A 24,769-nucleotide genomic window follows, 5' to 3' on the forward strand; every position below is an offset into this window, starting at 1 on the left:
TAATAATTTTGAGTTTAATGTACAGACAGTATAAAATTTGATAGTTGATTACATTATCAGTAATTACCCTTAATAGTATATATCACCATTTCCACATCCGATCAGATACATGAAACAGTTTACTACCATTTAATTTTCTTGTCAATGGACATGTGTTAAAAGTAATACAATATCCATTCTAAGTTGATAATAGTTAACTTTTTAAGAGACTCTGTAGCTCAAGGTTGAGATACTCGCCTACTGTACCAAAGGATATTTAGAGAAGCATTATGCTTTCTATAAAAAACCTGATTTGTTCTTATATCAGAATCTTTCTTGACACAGTTATAGTATAACAGAAACACTAATAAGAGGACCATGTTACTAAAATTGTGGGAAATTCCTCCACCAAGGGGTTAGCATACCAACCTCTCAGCAAGACATGGAAAATAATAAATAAAATGCTGTCGTTTGGAATTGCGATGATCTTAAGTCGTATATTGTTTGAATTGTGTCCTGCTTAGTAAATTATTTATTTGCGAAGATTGATTGAAAATTGCAGATCAATATACGATAAAACTCATTGCATAGGTTTGATTAATTATAGTACTTCTATTAGAATTTTTTTTTAAGATATATATAACAAAAACATAACCAAAAAGCCCTGTTCAGTGTTCCAGGCAAGAGATGATCTGTTTTGCAATAACCTTTTATAAAATATATACATCTTCACAACTGCACCCATATAAAATTTGCTTATTATTTATATCTATTTTTTTTTTAGAAATTCAATATGAAGTAGTGGGCTAACCAAAAACCTTGGCCTAGGGTCCACTTCAGGATGAGGGGGTGTTGCTTTAGTATCATTAATCTTATAATCTTCGGGGGAAAATAAAATGTCAGGAAATTCAGAAACACTAATAATCTACACACCATGGCACTTAATTTTTATGAAAATTTTAGAGGTTAGAGCAGATACACAATGTCACACTCTGTTGTTCATACAAAGTACGAAAAACTGGATACTAAGCAAAGGTAGATGAAGTTTGGGAAAGAAAATTCACAAGCTTCTGTGGGGAATTAAACCATCAACCTCTCATGACCTTGGTGATTGCTCTACCATTAAGCTACAGAGGACAGACATTTTCTTTCCTTAGAGCAGTGTTTCTCAACCGCCAGGCCGCGGCCCAGTACCGGGCCCTAATACTAGTCACACTGGGCCACGAGTGTGATTCAGTTTCATTTTCTCATTAATTTCTTGTTAGTTGTGTGTGCATGATCGGACCTTCCACTTACGCAAAAGAGATTTACCGGGCCGCGGGCTTCCAAAGATTGAGAGGGTATGTACAGCCTCCTGACTCAGCTAGTAGACCTGACTTAACGAAAACAGTCCCCCAGACGGTGACATAGAGACAATGTGGTTATCTGGCTTACATTTTTTTCTGGATGGATCTTATGAAAAAAAAAAAATTAACTTTGTTAGCTGGCTAACTTTTCATGAATTTCAACTTATATCATTTAGCTAATAAAAGCAGGTCTGCACGCTGAAGAAATACATCACAGAAACATATTTCAGCTGAACTTATAAAACTTAAAGTTGTAATATACAGTATAGTGGCACAAATACTTTTCACAAAACTTAAAATTGTTAAAACCATGAGCACGAAAACCCATGTCATTATCAGCTGGTTACACATTGACGACAAAAAAATTGGGAAAAAGGATATAAAATAAAAAAGTTGACTGGAATTCAAAAGCACATCCCATTTCTGTGGGGGGTGGAGATAAGCTTGAGAACCTTTGTTCTCTCTTTAAAGAGTTAGTGGATTAAGCAAAAAGTAATTTATATATATATAAAGTAAATGGTATGTTTTGTGCTGACAAACTAATGTCACATTCAGGACCAAAAGCAGTTGCACGAATGGTAATAACTTTGAAATTTGTACTTTGTATTATATCCATAGTTTATGGAGTTCAATATATGGAATTTGTGCTAACAGCGATTTCAGTGAAGTGGTCATTTCCTATCAGCAGAAAGAATTGAAACCAATTATATGTTGATATTACAGCCCTACTGTACAGGATGTTGCCATTTATACTATCCCACACATCAATACCTACTTTTTATTAAATCTTGATTTTTCTTGTTTCAAGTAAATGTATAGTTGTTTAAAATTAAATGCAAATGAGAATTTCTTGCTCGAATACAGAATAAATTTTTGAACATTTGTATGTTCTATTTAAGGTTTCTAAATTCCCAAAATTTTGGAGCCATTGGGAACAGGAAATCATATTTATATGACTAGGTTTGGCATTGATTATTGTCTATACTTTTTAAATGTTAAAATATTTCATTTATGCAACTATAAAACTTCAATTAAACAATGTTCACTTTGACTCAAATCCCAAATTTTCACAAAAGTGTCATTTCACTTAATTTTTTTTCCCTTGGTAGCATAAATAGAAAACTATGAATATATTGATACAGACATTGAAATGCAGTAAACACAAAAAAGTTTGGAAGTCCTTACTTTAAAGCAATGTTTCCCATGGTGAACAATATTGCCACCCTGGGGGAGGGCGATGGGTATAAATAATTGGTTAGCCTGTGTCTGGGGCGATAAGGGAAAAAAATCTGAAAAGGTGGTGATGGAAACTGCTTTAAAAAGTGTGAATTGGACACTCATTGCTGTGTGCAAAATATATATATTCCAATTAGTCATTCACAGTTAAATTAGTTGCACAACAAAATTACTTATAACTAATAAAATAAACTATCATTTTTTAATGTACAAAGTACAAAACTTCAAAAAGATGTATTTTAAACAAAAATTTTACCAACTCCCCCAACAGCAGGGGTTGTACAACCATGTACCAAATGCAGCTGGCAAAGTGGGTTTCACCCGACCTGCAAGCAGGACCATTTTAACAGCACAATAGGCCCTGCGACCAAGCAATGTGCTGAGATCCCTAGAAGTTGGGCACAGTTGGTAGCAATTGCCATGCAAGGCACCAAGAAGCTTTTTGGCGTGCCCATGCATCAAGACAGTCCTACATGAAAAAATCATACCTAAAATATTATCTCAGTCTCCCATTACACCAGTTTTTCAAACGGTACTAAAATGATGCAAAAATCCAAAACTTTTAGTTCATTTAACAATGCAACAAATGTTCAAAAATTAATTCATAGGTTTATATATTTATTTTCCCCTGAGAGACGTTTTTTCTCTCAAACCCTTAAAAAAAGAAACTGTTACAAAGGAAAAATTGAACAACTACCGCCTGCACAGAATAACAGTACCATTACATTGTGGTAAATAAGTATATTCATGAATTTCACAGCCATCAAAAAATAATAATAATGTATTTTCAGCCTTACTGCTAAAGTATTGAGATATCTTCACTACAAAAACTTCAATGTTGCAAAAATATTTCAGATGTCAGTTTATATGTTGCCCAATTGTAAAATTTACCCATAAGAAAAAAAAAAAGTGATGATAATTTTTTCCATAAATGTAAATAAACAAATGCAATAGTCCTATAGATATATGTGTTAATTATTTTCTGTTCACCTTGGAAGCAAATATATAAAAACACAACTAAGCAATTAGCGATTGCATCAATTCTTGTATATGTTCAATCATAAAAATATATATATTTTTGCTCATCTACATTAACAGCTCAGGAAAATCGTTCAAAATATGATGTGAAAATATCGTAGAATGCTGCCTCAGATGTTTGTTGTAGAATTCTGTTATTGACATATTTGACAAATTGATGTGACTCTGTATCAGCGTATACAAGGGCTAAGGTGTTGCAGCTGGGTTCCACTCGAAGTAACTGTAAAAAACAATGCATGCATGTATTGAATACAAATTGAAAAAATACATGTTACGTGGCTATAATTTATTCATAATTTATAAGCAGTTGTTTATGTAATTTGAATAATTTTAAGATTAGATTAAGAAATTTAAAATGCAATGGCATTTCCATTTGCGAGTATAATTTGTTCAATGAATGTGCTCATATGAAGCCCTTTCATATTGAAATAAATTTTTCCTGATAAAATAATGGAAACTCAGATGATTTCTTTCACAATTGAATTGAATTGGATGATTGTTCCACATTGCATCAACTTGGCAATACAATAGGTTAAGAACCACAGTTAGTGGATAACCATAATACATGCAATATACTGGGGGGGGGGGGTGGCAACCGGTTGCGGTGTTGCTTGGTAAGGCAATATCTGCAAGTACTGTGTGCCAAAGGCTTCACATATAAAAGGAACTGTACGCCTGTGAGTAGCACATGTTTGTGTTGCAACTAACTGTCCAATCCAGAGGGGCACGTGGTGTCATTATGTTATACAAGCCACTGTGTGCTTAACTTTTTGAAGCCAGTGTAATAATACTGAAAGTGAAAAGTTTATTCTGGAAAAACATTTATTTGCAACAACATCTGAATTCTTATCACATGGGTCACTACTGATATCAAGCAATGTGAGTTGATAAGTCATGTATTACTGTGTGTATCAAATTAATTTTGAAAATTTTATATGAATCATCAAGTTATTTAGTATATAAAAAAGTACTACTAACCTCTTCTCCATCATCTGAAGCAACATATGCTATGTAACCTCCACAGTCTTCATTCCATTCTAGAATTTAAAAGATATGAGCATTCGCTTAATAAGGACAAAATGTTTTATCCAGCTGTAACATTTATTTCACTGAAAGGCGAGATGATTGAATGATAAATTTTATTATACCTACAATAGAACTGAAAGAATTTATTTAAGCACAAAAATAAAATTAAAAATCTTCAGGAGAATCATTGATCATGACTAATGTAATGCATCCTTTTCACGGTTGATAACAAAAAAGAAGGAAACATATAAATATATGAGAAATTATAGCTATAGAGTTATTCAAAAGCCTTTTAAATTTTAGGCTAGATAAGATTATATTCCTTTTTCAGACGAAGCACAGTATATATATGTAAAACAACTGACCCTAACACTAGAGTATGACTGACTGACTGACCATAACACTAAAATATCTAGTACATTCCAGTAGAACAACCTAGTACAGTCTGGCTTTGGTACAATGTCATCCCCCCTTCCCTTGGGGACTGAATAAAATGACTTCTCAAGCGAGGGGACTTGATAAAGAGTAAGTCAAATTTGCTAATTATGCTAGCAGGGACCTCTAAAAACTGATGGTGAGGTTATAAGAGATATATGTTTTTTAGAGGTCTTACAGTATTGGATATCCAGTAGAGTTTCACATTTTTATTTAGTCCAGTGATTCCCAACGTGGGCGTTAATGCCCCTGGGAGCGATGGAATGTTCCAGGGGGGTGGTAGAAGCTATGGGTATAACATAGGATTCTATGGGTTAAATTGCATTGGGGAGGCGATGAGAGAAAATAATTTCTGAAGAAGGGGGTGATGGGACAAAAAAGGTTGGGAAACTATGATTTAGTCCTACACTATATAGCCATGAGTCAGTATTCACTTTGCAGTTAGACATGTTTTCGAATTTCTAGAAAAATATTCGAAAAATTGTTTTGAAATTTCGGCATTCAGGTATAATGTTTAAACTCACACTTTTCGGTGAAGATTCAGTCAATTTATGAGACCAACGAGAAAAAAAAAATTAACTGAAAAAGATGTTTTTGACCAACTATAGCTGCAAATATGGTTTGTAACTTTCACAAATCATTTTACTTGTTGTGCAATGTTTTGTCTTCCTTTTTTTGAAAAGAGCATGTATATTCACAGAGATATTAACTTTTTTTTTAAGAATTCAAATTTTCTTCTCATGTTAATTGCTTGCTTATAGCATGTTAAGTTTTGAACCAATTTCATGAAACTTACAGAAATCTTAACGACACACATAATTTTTAAATTCAAAATGAGACAATTTGAAGAGATGTGAGCATTAAAACAAAACAAATTTTAAGTTTGTATAGATTTTATTATTATTGTAATTATGTATAGTCAAACCCTGATTTAACGGCACCATCCAGCCTAAAGATATTATTGCGTTATATCAGATCTTGGCCAGAATAGTGTTTCAGAGAAGCACTATTACATAAATTCACATGTTTATTATGAAGTACTGTATCTTAATGACTTATTAGTGTTACTCCATGAATAAAATAACCTATTTCATACATTTTCATTCAATCTTAAGTTGAAAAAAATTGGTAAAACTGTAAACACTGTAAAATTACTTGAATATTTCTGTATATAAAACTTCTCAGAAACACACACCTACGACTGAAATTATTGTAATTCTGCATAAATTTAGCGACACATTTTATAAGTGCTATAACACAAAATAAACAAAGGGAAATAATGACTGCATTTTGCTTTGAGTCCACATTAGTTTTTTATTAAAAAGAACTCTTTTCAACATGATTGAATAGAGCAAATCGATGAAGATGATTTCTTAATGACCAGGGTCACAACTGGGGGGAGGGGTAGCAGGTGGGTCTGATGCTCCAGGCACTGGACCAGTGGGGGTGCAAATTTTATCCTTAAACCTCTCCTTCAACATTACAAAGGCACGTCAAAATGTATGCTTGCCCCCACCTGACCGAGCATCTAGTTGTGCTCCTGATAACGACTACTCATACCACTCAAAATGTGAAAGCTAATTTAAGAAAGCTTTTCCATGCCACTTCTGATACCATACGAGCCACTTATGGCATGGGCGATGCAGGTTAATCACCCCTGATATAGAGTAACTTATATAAAAATTATAGATGAATATACTGTGAAAATTCAGAAAGATATCAATGACACAGTGAGCTATTTTCTGAAAGTAGCTAGATCAGCGTTTCTCAACCTTTTCTGACTCACTCTGAGCCCTTTTTAATATATAATTTCTAAGGCAGAGCCCTTTTTAGTATATAACTTATATGGTGAAACCCTTCAGATATCTTTTTTTATTTATTAATCAAATTTACTGATTTATTTCACTTTCCTCAAGCTACTGAGGAGCCCTTGGGGCTCTGCGGAGCACCGGTTGAGTACTGCTGAGCTAGATGAGGGGTTTTTCTCCAAATTATAATTTTGATAATTTTTTGTTATTTGATTTTACTTAAGAAGCCCCAGTACAATGCAAATAAGGGGAGACACGTGTTTGATGCTACATAAAAGAGAGAAAAGAGTGCTTGAGCATATAAAACACATATTTGCTGTCAAAGTCAAAATAATCTGTATCTAGTTAAAAAATCTTTATATAGTGACACAAGTGAAAAAATAATCTTTTATGACTAAAATTGACTGAGTTGTATCTAATTAAAACTTAGGTACCACCTTTTTTTGCTAAGAAATGAAAGTTATACATAAAATTACTTTAGAAACACATGATTACAACTAATTTAATTTATTCATTAGAAAAACCCCAATAACTTCTAATGTTGTGTGTTTAAATGAAATCTGAAGAAAATTAAATTGGTAATAAGATCATTTTAGTCACACCACAGTAACTTTCTGCACACGAGGGCTAATTAGACCAGGACCTACAGTTTATTGCAAATTCTGAACGGCAGCCTCTTTATACTCACTGAGAGGTTGGTGCGCTAACTTCTCTGTGTGAGTCTCCCTGTGGTAGCAATTTTTTTCTGTGGACAATGTCACTGTTTCTGTTATACCGGCGCATCGTAAATTACTTATTACAAGAAATATGATTTAAAAGTAGCAATAAAAGATGATTATGTGTATCACACTAACAAATTTGAAAAACCACATACATTTACAACTAGTTTCTAACCTTCACTCCACACCAATACCAGCATATATACCCAAAATGTAATGGTGATTGAACCGGAGAATAAACATTGAGGCGTAACTTTACCTGCCCCAGCACCTGAGATATCACCTCACAGCACGCATTGGTGTGAGATTGGCAGTGAATGTATTAAGAAGTTGTCTTTTGAGAATTTATTGCTTTTATCCCTTAAGTATCAGATTCAAATACTCTATACAGCAAACTGCCCCACAACTATAGTTTAACTTGCACTAAACATCAAAATACTTAATACTTTTTAAGAAATTTTACAATCGATTTCAAACAATGAATACAGTGATACCTCGGCTAATGAAGATAATTCTTTCCAGAATCGCATTCGTTAGCAGAAAAATGGTTTCCCATAAATTTCTATGCAAAATTGTTTAATTTGTTACAAGTATTGCTCAAAATGTAGAGATAAGTTCTTTTAAAACACCAAGGAACACTATAAAAAGACAAAACTGACCTAAAGCTTAAACAAACAGCGTCAAAATTGGATTAGAATTTACAGGAAGATGAGATACTGAAGATTTTGTTATTTTACACTATGTACACGATCTATGTGTCAATACAACCCAGTCGAGTTTGAAGTGTCCCCATCCATTTGCGATTTGGCCAGCTCATTTCTGCATCTGAAACATGTAAGTACACCTAGAAATATTCAGTTTGATGGTAAGAGTTTTGCACTGGAAAAATGCGTGCTTTGAAAACATAGGTTTTTTTTCAATGCATTTTCTATTATCTGAATCTCTCATTTTACATGAAATGGTTCAAAAACTTTCAGAAAGAGAAATGGACATTAGTTTAGTGAACTCGAAAGACTAATTCTGAAGATGATTGGCGCTTAAATTCAGCTCACGATGTGGCTGTATTATGTTAGCGTGTGTATCCATATCAATGAAAATGTTTATTAGCTGTATCTGCAATCGTTAGCTGAAGCAGAAAAATTATGAAAAAAATCTATTAGTCGAGGCATCACTGTAATGAGTTATGTATACATGAATCCATTCTGCACATCAAAAGATAAAAAATAACAATAAAAATAATTTTTTAGAAGCTTATTACCTTTACAGCAAAAGTGTATGAAGGAATCCAGACTAGCTTCAGAAATAGAATAATCATGTAATAAAGTATAACAGCCGTTTTTCCATTTTCGAACAGCATTGGTGATATCAGCCATTTTTGCTTTGCGTTTTTTTTCGGATTTAGAAATGTTCGAACATTCTGATGCCTGGATGGCATTCATACCTGGATTCTGATAGTTGTTTCCAATTTTTTCAATGTTTTTCCCTTTTATCACATTTTTATTGCTAAAGAAATCCATGCTAGAGCTGATAAATGTTTCTAAACACTTTTTATCCTGACAATCAACTGAGCATCTGTTACCCTTCTCTTCCACTTTCTCACAATTAGATGACTTCCCATTCATATTGTTTTTTTCATCTAATTTTTCTTTATTGTCACCAATACTCACAATTTCTTGCTTACATGGAGTGCTTTTATCATTACCAGTAAAATCTGACTTATTGCATGTCTCTTCACCTACATGAATATTGAAATCATTTGCAGCCCAGTCTTCAACACTGTTACTCTCATCTTCACCACTGTTACTTTCATCATCACTACTGTTACTTTCATCATTACCACTGCTACACGATTCATCAATCGCATTTTCATGCAATGTTAATCCAGTTATGTTAGATAAAATTGCACACATAGCTTCTGATCTAATTAGTTTCAAAAATTCTTTGACAACTGGTGGGAAAGCTGTTCCCTCTTCATAATGTCTGGAATAAAATATATAATTATTAATTAAAAATATTTCAAAAAGACAATATAATAACTAAAGAACATCTTAACCAACTGACAGTTCATGAGTCTGATAAAAATCTACTAATGAAGGTTCTGGGTGTTGTTATAAAAACTATTTATAAAATGCTTTATTTCTTGAATAAAGGACATTTGTAAATGGTACTACTCATTTTTTTCTGCTTCTTTCTCATATGAACAGCTAGATATCAGGCTTCACTTCATGCAATTATGCATTTTTGTGCAGGACCAAAACTTTCAACGATTTATTACAGTATTTTTCAGTATATATTGCCCTTTGGGGTAATGTGCTTACATCCCTCACAGGACAGAGCCTGGGCTTCATCCAGTCTTACAGTATATAGACTGCAATAGAGAAATCATTCTATAAAATTGAGAAATTTAATTTATAGCCTTTGTTCATAGTCACAATTAGATACTTGGTCAGTCAGACTAAGTATGTATTTTGGGGTCCCTGTGTAATGTTGGAAAAGCGGTTAAGGGATTAATTTAGAGCTCCAGCCATCAGATCCCTCTAGTTGTGGCCCTGGCCTCAGATAATTAGTATCATTTGTTTCTACAACTTTTACAGGGCAGACTTAGGTGAATATGCAATAAATTATCGATTCAAAGAAAAATTATATATATATATATAGTTTAAAAAAACCTGTTTGGGGGCAAAATTATCAAAAATAATTAAAAAATAAAATATTTTTGGTTTGACATTTTCCGTCCTGATTCTGAATGGAGAAAACTACATTGCCTTTGAAAAAAGTTTGGGAGCTTTTAGGTTAGGCAATTAAAAAAAAACAAGATCACACCCTAATTTTAACATCATCAGTTAGTAGGGATACCATTACAAATCTACACCAATTACCTCTTATTTGGTGAGCCCACTGTCTTCCAAATTGTTTGGCTAGATTTAAGAGCTTCAGACACTTCATTATATCTTGTATCCTGAGAATAATGAAAAAAGAAATAACCTTAAAAAATTAGGAAAGACAGGGACTCCCTCAGTCTTCATGAGGGAATCATCTTACACACACACAAGAGGCACTATCTTACTTTTTCTACATAATTATAAAAGTAAAGAAAAAAGAAATACGGTCAGACCTGCTTATAGCAAAGTTGAAGAAGGCAGCACAAAAATACTTGTTAACCCTTTAAGCGGTTTTTAACATTTTCCTTATCTACATTATAACTGCCACATTGAAAATAAAAGTGTGCTAAGATCCCAAGATATTTCGGGATGACTGAAATAAAGCAGATCAAGGTTGACAAGATACCTCAGGATTGCCGCTGTAAGGGTTAAACAAGAACTTTGTTATAAACAATGTCAGCTTGAAAAAGGATGTGCTTGGTTATAACATAACATGGCCATCCATACTACCTGTGGCAAAAAGTATTCAGTCATGTAACAAAAACAAATACAAAGGTCAGAACAGACAAAATGCCCAATGAGGTGGCTGAAAAAAGGTACCCATAAAAAATATGGATGTCAAATACATATCTAAAACACTTGCACACACACACACAATGATACATTTAAAACACAAAGAAAAAAAAATATTTTTCTCTCAGTGAAAATTTTTGGAGGAAACAATCATTTTTTCGATTAGACATTATGAAGTAGCAACACACAGGAAGGGAGCGGGCTGCCCTGACCATGGAATACTTTCAGAGCTTAATAGCAATTTTAAAAAATGATAGTATAAGGAAATCCCTAAACTTTTCTGTCTTCTCTCAAATGAATAGCACAAATCCAGTCATAGTGAAATTGCAAGAAGAAGCATGTAAATTGTTTTTGTTAATTTTATTTTTCTCACTTAGCTAGTCATCCTTTCAGTCAATGGAGGCAGAAAAAAAAATCATTCCACTTTTTTTAATTAGTTTTTTTGTGTGGATCAAATGTCATTCAGGAGAATACGTGCCAATGTAGGTAAAACTTTGATTGGAGTCGCTCCCCTCCTGGCTACGCCACTGGTAAACGAACAGTTTATGAACTTCATTTGTTCTTGAATTCCATTTGCAAACCAAATTGTTCATAAACCAAAACGATTTCTCCCATAGCAATCAATGTGCTGTATTCTTCTACATTAGCTGGCATGACATGAAAATCAGAGGACACAGTTTTTTGAATGTTGATATCTGGTCCATTCCTGGCATCCCAGGAAAAGCGAGGTTCAATAAGGATTATATGATTTATTCAGAAGATGATATATCAATCTATACTGAATAAATGAATAAATACATAAATTGGAATGAAATTATCGTTTTCACAACAGTAAACATGCTTTGTCCAGGATTTGATAATGATACTGAAAACTGAGCATTTATTTATCGCCAGCCTAATATGAAATATAAATTCTGTACTGTGTTTTGCACTGATTTTTTTTTACACATTTGGGAATTCAAGAAACGTGCTGTCTTTTTTTTATCACCACATGTTTATCAATGCAATTCTTAAATTTTTTGCTGCTTTTCTGTTTATTCAAATCTTCAAACTTCAAAGTGTATTCAAACACTTCATCAAATAAAACAAAAATACTTCGCTATATACTAATTTTTCCATTTACCTCATCTAATCTACAAGAACAAATATACTTAGCAATAAACTGAGATTAATGGTAGCTGAAGTAAACGTAGAATCTCTAACGTAGCTCATTAAACACAAAGGAAGACACAAAGCCCTCGATGTTTCCCAACATGCCGGCTAATATGGGTTAATTCATTTTACAGGGTAAAATAAATTAACCTTTTTCTGCAACCACGCAGATTTATAGTGTGAACTTTACCATCAGTAATTCAAGTATTGTAACAGTAATACTTTACAACCTTCACATACATAATCTAAAACCAATGGGAATAATTAAACTAATACTGAAAAAATAACAATATGAGAGAAATGAAATAGAAATGACGCCACACCACAAGCTTGTATCTGCTTTAGTTAATAGAGTCAAGTTTGCTTATGACATACCCCAGGGCTTAAACTCAAAAAATTAGAAAGAGTAGGACAGGGGAGAGTACCTCTTTAGACAACATAATCATAGCATAATAAAAAAAATCCCTGAAAAAAAACATTTTTTTTGAAAAATTTTTAAATTAATTTTTTTTTAAAGTACTATTTCAGTATCCTGTAAGATTGACTCGAGCCAAAGCAAAATGACAGAAATGACTTGGTTACAAAAACAATTTTTTGCCAAAATACGGTATAATATCAACCACACATAATTGTTTTCTCTCTCTCCTCACAATATATATTATTCTTTTTTTGGAGTCTTCCACGGTCCAGTCTGTCAACTCTCTTCGACAATGCACACAGCAAATTATAAAGACGTAAATTTTTTAAGAATGACGCTTTTTCTAGACAGTGTTTCTCAACCGCCCGGCCGCGAGAATATATTCATTACCCTTTCATTTTTCAAAGCATTTCAACGAATAACTAATTGGTTTATTTCACTCTATTATGGCACATATTATTTTAATTTTTCAGTCTAAAAATCATACAAGGGGAAAGATGAAAACCCCACCTAGAGTTCCAGAACAAAGGCTTCCAGCCGCAATTATAGGATCCCTCTTTCCCCTTATCACACTGAAAACCCTTTGTTTTGTTGCTAGACCCAAAGAAAGGGAAACATGTCTCTGATCCTCCCCTTGAAACTAGTATTTTTAATTGTATTTTTTTTTTATTTTCGTATTTTTGAGTATCCGTCTTCATGAGACCCAAACAATACAGCAGGGGTTGGGAGCGTTTTTCCATACTCTCCGTGCCCTTTCCTCAAAAAATATGCTATTGGTTCAGGGCTCTCTGTTGACAACCAGATGACCCTGTTGTTTGCGTGTTCATGGTTTGCCGTTGTCTGCACCACAGAAAATGTCCTGAAGACAATCATGCCATGAGAAAACTCGGTATCCCACGTTCCTTGGAGACTGGAAAAACATCGGTGATAATCGCCATTGACCAAGCCACATAACTTCAAAGGGGAATAATTGTGAGTGGTTAGGAATTTCCGGGCAATAGAAAACCCCCTTCAACCATTGGATCCATTATTTATGGCCAATGGTAAAAACTTCCAGCAGTCATTATAACGATTTAGTATGTGTTCTCAGAAACGAATGAAGTATTTTACATATGCGTGGCAAATGTCAGCAAGTAATCAGTGAAACACCTGCTGCACACAGAAAATAGTGTGTTTTGAATAGGTCATCATGGTGCACATAACTACTGGTGATAACTCGAATACTGTTTTCTTTGCAAAAATGCTGTGAATTACGTTGCGAGAGTTTTCGTTTTGATTTCTTTTCCAGTGTGAATAGGTTCACAAATCTAAATTTTTGTTAAAAAATAGAGAAAAGTTTAAGTTTTAGAGTAGAAAAACTGCGATCAAAGTTTTGAAATTTATCAAGTTACACATAAGCATCTATCGTGAATATACCAAAAAGAGTGTTTCGCCCAAAACTGAACAATTTTCTGCTCTTCAGTGGACTTTTTTTTATGGTGAGTTACAATATATACATTTTTATTTTACATCATTACCTTCTTTCTAGCTGAGATTAAATACGAAGAGTTTGATCGTAAAATATATTTTACACTAATTAAGTTATTAAAATAGTGCTAATAAATAAGTGCTGCGTCGATGTCAGCACAAAAAAAATTCCATTGCCCACTATGAATGAAAACTTCGTATTTTTACAGACTATGCGAAATTAATCTATAAAATTGAATATTAAGATGTTTCGATTGATTTGTGACCAACTGAATTTTTTAATGAGGTAGAGGCGCCGAAATGAAGAACACATTGAGGGGGCTGAAAGTTGCCTTTTGTCCTGTATATATGGGATCAAACCCCTATGCAGGAGAGGGAGTGGATCGTTGCATTATATATTGATTATTGGTGGCTCAGCCACCTCGTAAAATATATTGGGGCACTCAAACAGCCTCGGTACCCAGGTTCCGGTGCCTAAGCAATGAGGATGTTTACTGCAGTTGCTGATGAAACACTTCATTTATGTTTGTCTGCACGTTATTAATACATTACCGAAAAAAAAAATGTTGCATCACTCCATATGATAATAATGGATTCAATTCATTAAACAGGTTTTAATTAATTAAAATTGTTAAAATTAATTAATCAACTAATTAAAAGGGTTTAAATTAATCAACTAATTAAAAGGGTTTAAATTTATTCAATTAAAAAGAGGTGTTTAATTAATTAATCGATTAAATGAGTTTTTAATTAATTAATTAATTAGTGTGCAATCAAAAGGTAATTGGTTGTTTAATTATTAACTTATGAACGAGTAAGCTATTCCAGACCGGGCCGTAGACTCATAAGGAATTTGATTTACCGGGCCGCAGTTCCAAAAAGGTTGAAAACCATTGTTCTAGATCACTTCCAAAAGCACTGTGAAAAATGTGTAAATTACAATGAGGTCTGATATAAATAAGTAAAGGTAGACCAGATGGTTTTACTGCATTGTGCATCCCTTTTTTTTTAAAGGGATTTGTTTAAATTTTAGCTCTCAATGCACCAGTGTAATCACTTTTGACAAATGAAGATTTCCATTCCTAGCTCTTTGCTGAGCATTGCAAATATTGTTTATGCCTCTGCATGGCTGTAAAAATACAGAAGACAACTGAATGTTTTTGGGATCATCAGAGTCACAAAATCTAGAATAGGCCTATGTATCCAACTGCTTTGTAATGCAAACTGTTGTTTCACCTATACACAAAAGGTGCACCATAATTTTGAATGATGAATGTTAGTTACTGTCCAGCATCATGAAGTAGTAAATACAAAATTCCTTTTTTTCAACCAGACAGAAGTTTTTAATCACTACTCTACTTGTTGAACCCTCAAACTAAGCAAATGAAAAATTAATAAACCATCAAATGGTCCACATACACCCATGGCCCCCACATCCTGTAGCGGGGCCCCTAGGCTGGGATTTTTTGCAGGCCCCTCCGTCAGACTTTTAACGGGTCCCTTCTGTAGCTAATTTATAACGTGAAAAAGCAAAAAATGATGATAATCGTCCTGGGCCCTGTCAGCCCCCCTATGTGGGGGGGGGGGGGCATGCATACACCCCCCCAAATAAACTAAAAAACCATACAATTTATGCTTTGGCAGAATCATTAATTTCAATTTACTACATTTACATTATTTAGCATTATATCGATGATTCCTTCTTCAATTAAAATCAATTATACAAATTTTGTTGATAGGTTTTAGTAGGAAAAGTAGGACAAAAACTAAAAAGTAGGGCATTTTATCAAAAAGTAGGATGAGTGGGAGCCCTGCATACCCCCTTGGCGATTCGAGAAATGTATGTTATAAGCAAGGTCTTGAAATCAGCTTATATAGCACTTGTATGTATGCATGAAGTGCATAATTGAGATTGTCCTGGACAAAATAAGCTTATGCAGCACTTGAATTTAATATAGAATGAATATAGTTTTTGGTTGATATCTCTTGAGAAATTTTGAAAATTTATCGGAGTATAGTTACTTACAGGATATGAAGAACATGCATTCATTTTTTTCTTAATTTAATTAATTACACCGATATCATGAGTTTGTGCTAATGGGTATTTTTTTAATTAAAAAATTTGTCAGTATTTATACAATAAATTAAAAAAATAGAAAAGCAACTAATGATGTCCATGAATATTACTTGTCATCAATCAACATGCAGTTTTTCAATAGGTACAGCAGGGTATTTCAACCAGTGTGGTGCGACAACTTTTTAAAAAATATACTAAATTATTTCTAAAGCAGTCCCAAAAACATTGTAAGTATTGTAAACACATAAGTATTTCATAACTTATAATTATGTTTCAAGAATTCTAGTCCTTTTTTACAATTCAGCAACAAATTGTTTTGTCTGAGTTAGTAATTAAATCATTAAAACTATATTTTTTAAAATCTCAATTCAAGTGTGCTGTGAAAGTTCAACCTTAGCTTTGAGTGTGCCACAGGATGAGAAAGGTTGAAAAACCTTGAGGTAGAGGTTTGATGCTGTTAAAACAGTGCAGATTTCTGCTTTTACTGATCAAAAAAAATTTTTATTACCGCCATTCACCAAAGGATCCAAAAGCAACAGAAAAATTAAAAAACATTCAATTCAAGAGCATATTCCATTCAGTTTTCAATGAAAGACACTGTAAAATTGTTATTTAAAAAAATTCTTCTCTGTTGCAATAGTTATATTTGTTACTAACAGATGGCACTTTTTAGCTGTAGAGCATTGCTATTTTGACAATCAATTTTTTGCTATAGTTGGACTTGCTTATAATGAACATGGATATCAGAAATTTTCACATGAAACAAAGTTTTTCCGTGTCCCGTGAATTTGTTTATCTGTGCTATTTTAATTGCTTGTAACAAACACAGATTTCAGTAAAGTACATAACAAATTTTTGATTGATTTTCAAACATACATTTCACAAATTTCTTTGTGATCTATATATATAAATTAAGATGTCCTGACTGATTGATTCATCATCGCTGAGCCGAAACCAATGAAGTGTTATTTGGTCTGTTTGGTTATTTGGTTGGGGGGGGGGGGGCTCAAATGGTCTCAGTCCCTAGGTTCCGGTGCCTATGGTCAAAGCCTCCTAGAAGTACAAGCCATAATGTATCACTCCACCAAGGTTGTGACGTCACAATCCGGGTCCTTAGCATGGCTGTTTTGGATGTTTTTAACAAAGCATACCATGTGCATTTATAGTCATATTTTTATTGAAATTATTCAAGTTTTTATATTTATTTTAATATTTACCTGTTATTGATGCTTTTAGATTTGTGGTAATACATTAGCCAGAAAAATTTCGTTTAAATTATTGTAAAAGGAGCTGAGAACTTTGATAACCATCTGACAACTGACTTCTAAAACAAAAGGATACGTACATAATTCAGTCAATATATCTGAAATATTTATTTCTGTCGACTTTATATTGCATAATTAATTGGAAAGTAGATATGTTCGCTGCTGTTTTGTGTCAAAATTTTATTTCCTTCTGTATTGAGACCAGTTTTTTTATCCACTTGTTCAATTATTGGAGCACATTTTTCAGATCTAATAAAAATTTTTTTTAATATTGAGTAAATCAAATTTCTCACGTCTGTAATTAATTAAAAATACAAATATTAATGTGCTGAGTGATATGAAATCTAATGAAGGGATAGTCTACTTTTTAAATAAATAATAAAATATTTTGCAAATTTATATAACTTACATTTTAAACCATTAAATTTAAATGTGTGTCATCTTGTGTTAGCATTCTTATACAATTCAGAATATTTTATTTTATTATTGAGAATAATTATTCATTCAATTTTGTTGCCTATATGCTGCACATTGGTGTATGCAAAAGGGGGGGGGGGGTCCCCCCCCAGCCAAGATTATAGCGTTATTTTGCAGGAAAAGGCGTAACCCCCCCCCCCCCAAGAAGAAAAAAAACGCTGGATATTATAAATACTACACCTGTAACATTTTACATTTTCTTGTAGGTGTTTTGGTGCTGCTGTGTTTTTAGCTGTAGTTCAAATTGTAACGGGAAGTGAAAGACTGAATGGAACCCTTGTCGTACTGAGGAAAGAAATCCAATTTTAGCACCCCTAATGTGATAATCCTTGCTGGATAACCATCATGTTTGACAACGAAGTTACCAATTAAGAGTCACCAGAAGAAAGAAATAATGAAATCAATGGGGCAAACAAGAAAAGCAGTATAAAGAGTGTCACTGTCTTGCACGATAATCATCTTGTACCAGAGTCTTCTTACGAGTGGTTCCTAGGAAAAGACCCAAAGTGTACTTCATGGTAAAATAAGTGAAACTTTATCCTTTCTGCATGAATAGTTGGAACTGAGTTTTATGGAAGCTGCTCGCTATTCCCCACAAATGATATTATGGACATCAATATTTTATTTCAACAATCCAGCTGCATACCGCCTTGTGAGGAATTCAAATAAACTGATTATATACCTCATGCATATTACTTCAAGTATTGCTATAAAATGTAGATGTCCTAGAGTATGGTACAGAACTGAAATGTGAAATATCTAGCAGGAAAATGTTGTGAACTTCTTGAAATCAAACAAGTTAGCTGGCTTGATAATGCCCAAAATTTATGTTAAGCTATGAACATTTTATAAGAAAGTTTCAATTAAAAAAGTGGCTATCAATTTAACATCAATACAAGGTAATGGACAATATTCAAAGGTATTTGTGATTGTGGTAAGTCTCTGTCATGATTGTATCAAAATAATATCTAAAGTATTCCTGAATAATTACACAAAAACTAAAAATGATAACTTTAACGCCAAGTCTTCAATTGAAAGAAACTTGCTGCTATTAAACAATCTTAATTACTGAATATTTTTTTTAATTTGAAGTATTTTTGAAAAAGTACAAAGGTGAGTGCATTTTGATTAGACGCGTCTTTTTAATTTTGAAACGTGATATTAAAAAAACCATGGATCCCATTAAATATTTTCAACTCAAATTCTGAAAATAAAATGTTATTTATGTGTTCATAATTCACAATTTAAAATTAGAAACTAAAATTTATTTATGGAAATTTTATAAATGAGTGGAATAAGAGTAAGACTTTTCATAATGTGTAATATTGCAAGAGTATGTATACTTGTAATTATCCGATCAAAATTTTGAAATGTTATGTTTCGAAGTTCCCCTCTCATACATTAATAAATTTGAACATTTACAAAAATTTTATGATAATGTTTAGAGGAGCAACCAATTTACCTTTGATTGCTCCCCTGGATTGATAACATGAATGTAGTTCAGAGAATAAAAAATATTTTAATAACATTGTTGTGGTTTTTTTGTGTGTGTGTGCACTGCCTGTGTATCCTTTTATTTTAAATGCAAATTCTAATAAGTTATATTATATAAATAAAAAAGTAAAGTCGCTGAACAGTCAAATATATTGCCTGATTTTTCAAAAATATTTGCTTGGGAGCAAAAAACATTTAGAAATACTTGTTGGCAGAGAATTTGAAACCTCTATATTTTTTTTTATTTAATTCATTAATTTAATATTTAGTTTTCATATACCATACTAGGTAAAAATTGTAATAAAAAAATGAAAATTCATCACACATGAATTTTTCCTTCCAATAGTAAAAAAATACATGTTTGTTGCTAGTTTTAAATGCTTTGTGTACGCGGTAGGTCCCAGGTTGTGGCATCATGAAGGTATGTTTCAGGCTTTTATCTGGGAGGCTTTGCTATGGTCCACAATCACATCAAAGAAAAAAACAAAAACTGATTGAGACACATGTTTTTGTTGATGTATTTAATTACGACAGATTTTAACCCCTAGAATGCTAATGAAAATAAAAACTAACTATAAGAACTAACTATACATCTACATTCCTGAGACATATAGTTAGTATTCTAGGGTAAATTACATTTTCAATCTTTATTAAATTTTTTTTAAATCTACTCATTTTAAGAATGCTTATATTATTGAAAAATGATATTGTGCATGTAAAATGTTATGCTTAAATGCTTAATTTTTTGAAGCTGGTACAGATATAAACAAAGTTTGCATATATATAATGAATAGTTTTACTGTTTTTTCATATTTCATTATGAGCGGGTCCGACTGTATTATAAAAATTCCTACGGCTCTGTGAAAAAAATCAAGATATCAGCTGCACAAAATTTATGTTGAGCAAATAAAGTCAGTTTTTGGCATCATTTTCCCACGTTTTTATTTGCATGGTATATTATATCTGAATTATTTTCTAGATTAAGGGAGGTTTTTGGTATGATATATTCGTGTATGTTTTAAGCAAAGTATGTAATAACAGAGGTTAAAATACACTCATTGCCATAAAAATTTGCATACCAAGAAATAATTGTGGGATCGAAACGAAAGTTGGCCTGAAGGTACATGTTGGGCAGACATGCAAATGATTAGAAATGCAGCGTGATTACGCATTGCGTAATGCCACTAGAGGGCATTGAACTTCGTTCTCCTTGGAGTATAAAACAGGTAAGCAGAGCTTGCTGGAGTGTATTTAATCGTTTGCAAAGGAAATGCTGAGGTAGACATGCCGTTACGCCGTCGTCGAAGACCATATGAGCAGTTGTCAGAGTTCGATAGGGGAAGAATCATCGGGATAATGGAAGCTGGGTGGTCAGCTCAGCGAGTAGCTTGTCAACTAGGCCGTTCTGATTTTACTGTGAAAAGGTGCTGGGACCAGTGGACAGAAGAGACGTCATTTACACGGCGACCAGGTTCAGGACGCCCTCGACAGACTAGTCGTCAAGAAGACTGTCACATCATCCGAAACGCACGCGTAGAGCCAACTGCCTCATTTGCCGCTATCCAGACACAGGCAGCAGCTTCACTACAGCCCCTGTGTCTTCCCGAACCATCGCAAGGCGCCTGGCTGAAGGACATCTGGTATCGCGGCGCCCATTACGTGTGCTGCCAATGACACCCACCCACCAACGCCTTCAGCAGTGATGACAATCGTGCTCGTGTGTGGAGGCCCCGTGGTGAACGCTTCGATTCTGCCTTCGCTTTACAGCGACACACCGCTCCCACAGCTGGTGTCATGGTATGGGGTGCCATTGCTTACGATACATGGTCACCCCTAATATTGATCCATGGCACAATGACAGCCCAGCGGTATGTCCATAACATCCTTCAGCCACATGTGTTGCCACTCATGGCAGGGCTCCCAGTAGTCATTTTTCAACAAGACAATGCTATGCCACACACAGCAAGGATGTCACAAGACTGCCTCCGCCACATTACCACCCTTCCCTGGCCTGCTCTATCCCCAGATTTGTCACCAATCGAGCATATCTGGGATCATTTGGGATGGCAAGTTGGACACCCTACGAGGTTGGTCGAACTAGAGGCGCATTTACAGCAACTGTGGAACGAGATGTCTCAGGACATCATACGGAACTTGTATGCCCCAATACCTGCTCGTATCGCATCGTGCATTCACGCAAGAGGGGGTCCAACAGAGTGCTAAAACTTCTGTTCATCTGTACTTTTTTCTGCAATAAATGATCCTTTTCTTGGATTTTCTAATCACTTACTTATATCAACGTAGTACTTACATGTGTAAAATTTCGTTTCATTTTGACGACTTCTTCTGGGTGCGCAAATTTTTATGGCAATGAGTGTATATGGAAGTGAATCGGGATTACAAAACTGTATGCTATATTGTGTGTGACAAAAAACAAGTGAAATGTTGAATAGATTAAATTCATTGAGTCTAAGCCCTACCAGCGTGAAAGGTAAACTGACACCCTCTAAATTTGAGAGGAGTATTTTATACATGGCTAAAACATTCATTGGATACAGGTAAATTGGTTATAGAAACTTCTACAACATTAGGAAACAAAATAATACAAATGAGAATAATTAAATGAAAAATGTCCATTCCATCTGGGAAAAGCTGGGCTCAAACCTGTGACCTCTAGACTATGAGAATAGCAGCTTAACCGGCTGCACAGACACAAGCTTTCTAGCTGGCAATATCCATGGCATATGTTACAAGTGTACTTCGACTGTATCTTTAATCTCATTGTCACAGCCCTCAAAATCTCTGCTTGCAACATAATCTGGTCAAAATATATTTGCTGAATTCATGGTTTTGTAAATCACTTGTTGCAAAGCTTTATTGATAAGAAGTATGCAATGTATGATATTAAAACAAGCTTCGAAGTCAGTGAATTTTAATTCTATGATATTATTGCAAGACAATTACTTAGGAGATTTTTCTGGTTTACAGTTCCATAAAGTTTCAAATGAGCTGCTGATCCATGGGCTGGATAAGAAGAGCCATATTTGGGAGTAAGAACTTTACTCTGATGAAATATAATTCTTCGATCAACTATTCTAGAAAAAATAAATAATAACAGCCAAGTGACAGTAGATTTCTAGAATTATATGATGTTTCCTTCTCAAGATTTAGTCCGTCTTGCATGTGTGTAAACCGAATCTTTCTTTTGTTCTTTAACCGAGAGGGTTCACTGTATATATTTAATTCACATGTACATTTACACAATAAAAACTTACAAGAAGAAAATTTGGTAGCTGAATTTGTGATGTTGCTGTGAATTTTTTCCTTATCTGAATCTGTACAACTGGTTTTAGGTAATCAGGATTGATCCAAGATGCAATATCTTCCTGAAAATAATAGTCAAACTTTTACTAAACAGGCATACAAATTCTGAAAAATGCAGGAAAAAAATAGATACTTCCACTGTGGAGAAATTAATATTCTTACAACTAAAACTGAAAAGTTTTGCACTACATGTAAAAACTAAAATAAAATTTTCAAGTTATAATAGCATAATAGCAAAAAAAAAAAAATATATATATATATATATATATATATATATATACATGGAAAAGAGTAGCAGGTTGAAATATCCTTGTATCTGATGGTATTGAAGTACACCTTCCAGCAAATTTATTGGTAATACCATGAAACCAACCACTTATTGTTATTCTGCGTTTGTCTTTTAGAACTTCAGCAACCTGTAAAATATTTTAGTAGCTATTTCATTTCTGGAAATGTAATACTACACTTATTTTTAAGAATTATGTTAATATTAATAGAAAAAAAAGCTTGGCAAAAGAAAGGGAACTCTAGAAAACAGTCACACACACAAAAAAAGTGTCCAATTTCATGCAATATGAACCAAATCTTATGAGTTTCATTATGGTTATTTAATTATGTTTGTTTATAATTTGCCAATTCACAAGGTTGGTGTAATGTGCAATATTATAATATTTATAAAGATCAATTACCTGATGGAAAGAATAAGAACTGACTTCAAAAAAGACAAATTTGTTATAACCTGGAACAACTGATTCTGATATGTCAGTAGGATACCCATTCTCTATTAAAGAAAATACAAAAGGTTTTAAAAATAGAAAAATATATCTGCTAAAAGCTTCTTTATTAATGATTTGCAAGCAGTTTTCGGGCTATTAGGCCATGGTCTAATTCTTCTTGTGCAAATTCTTCAGTCATTGTATCCATTTGGCAACTTCCTTCCCGTAGAGGTGTTTGAAGTATTGTATGAGGCTTTCATGGCCGGCGTTCAATGACCTGTAAGTGGTTTCCGGGTTGTTGGGGCATGGTCTAATAGCCCAGAAACAGTTGATGTAATTTTGAGCATCAGAAATATTGAACAGAATCATAATGATCAAAAATGCTTTTGTCTAAAGCTAACAAACATGTCTGCGATTGAATAATCTCAATACGTTTGCGTGTACCCAAAATTCCAAAACTAACACGGCTATACACGTTTCGGCACTATATGAAGTTAGTAGCAGAAACAAAGAAGAAAGGAAAATAATGATTGTAATATAATAATTGATAAATATTGATTTATTGATTGATTGTAATATAATAATTGATAAATATTGATTTATTGATTGATTGTAATATAATAATTGATAAATATTGATTTATTGATTGATTGTAATATAATAATTGATAAATATTGATTTATTGATTGATTGTAATATAATAATTGATAAATATTGATTTAATGATTGATTGTAATATAATAATTGAAAAATATTGATATTATAATAAATGATAAATATTGTTCCCGCTATAAGGAGTTTCAATATTTTTTTTTCTTCTTCGTTTCTGCTACTGATGAAAAAACTTCATATAGTTCCAAAACGCATATAGCCGTGTTCGTTTTGGAATTTTGGGTACACGCAAACGTCGATTATTCAATCGTATTATCAAACCCAAAAGCTAATTCATTTCTAAACATTTCTGCATCTTTGGAAATTGATTAACAAAATTTACCTGAATTAAACAAATCTAGTGTTCCGCCATCATCTTTATTCCAATTTTCACATAAATAATAGATGAAAGCAACACTTCTGCCTTCCAATAGATCATCATGACATAATAATACATCTGTATAAAAAAAAATATTATAATAAACAAGTCAAAACTTAGTGAAAGTAAACATCTTTAGAAAAAGCAACCACAACATTGCAATCATAATTTAAAAACAAATCATTTTACTGTTGAATGACAAGTTAAAATTTCTTTCAAAACCCTAAACCCTTTACAAAGTTTTTCTTTCCCATGCTGACGTTTTGTGTGTATGTATGAATACATGTTAAATATATGTGCTTTACAT

The 24,769-nt window shown here is 33.2% G+C and overlaps 1 protein-coding gene across 1 annotated transcript in view; it reads right to left on the reverse strand.

Annotated features, from left to right (window-relative positions):
* Positions 1 to 3,515: 3,515 nt before the first annotated feature.
* sud1 (Prolyl 3-hydroxylase sud1) overlaps positions 3,516 to 24,769 on the reverse strand; it is a 40,971-nt gene continuing 19,717 nt past the window's right edge. Inside the window, exons 5-12 of the mRNA XM_089233031.1 lie at positions 24,427 to 24,540; positions 23,406 to 23,497; positions 22,998 to 23,132; positions 22,668 to 22,778; positions 10,467 to 10,546; positions 8,846 to 9,567; positions 4,578 to 4,636; positions 3,516 to 3,819 (exon numbers count right to left, since the gene is read on the reverse strand). Of these exons, the coding sequence (XP_089089157.1) occupies positions 3,661 to 3,819; positions 4,578 to 4,636; positions 8,846 to 9,567; positions 10,467 to 10,546; positions 22,668 to 22,778; positions 22,998 to 23,132; positions 23,406 to 23,497; positions 24,427 to 24,540 (1,472 nt within the window). The 3' untranslated portion in view covers positions 3,516 to 3,660. The remainder of the gene's footprint in view (positions 3,820 to 4,577; positions 4,637 to 8,845; positions 9,568 to 10,466; positions 10,547 to 22,667; positions 22,779 to 22,997; positions 23,133 to 23,405; positions 23,498 to 24,426; positions 24,541 to 24,769) is intronic.

Source organism: Pholcus phalangioides, unplaced genomic scaffold (assembly GCF_987345545.1).
Source record: "Pholcus phalangioides strain wild (caught in Gottingen) unplaced genomic scaffold, Ppha-v1.0 ptg000007l_1, whole genome shotgun sequence".
Taxonomy (NCBI): Eukaryota; Metazoa; Arthropoda; class Arachnida; order Araneae; family Pholcidae; genus Pholcus; species Pholcus phalangioides.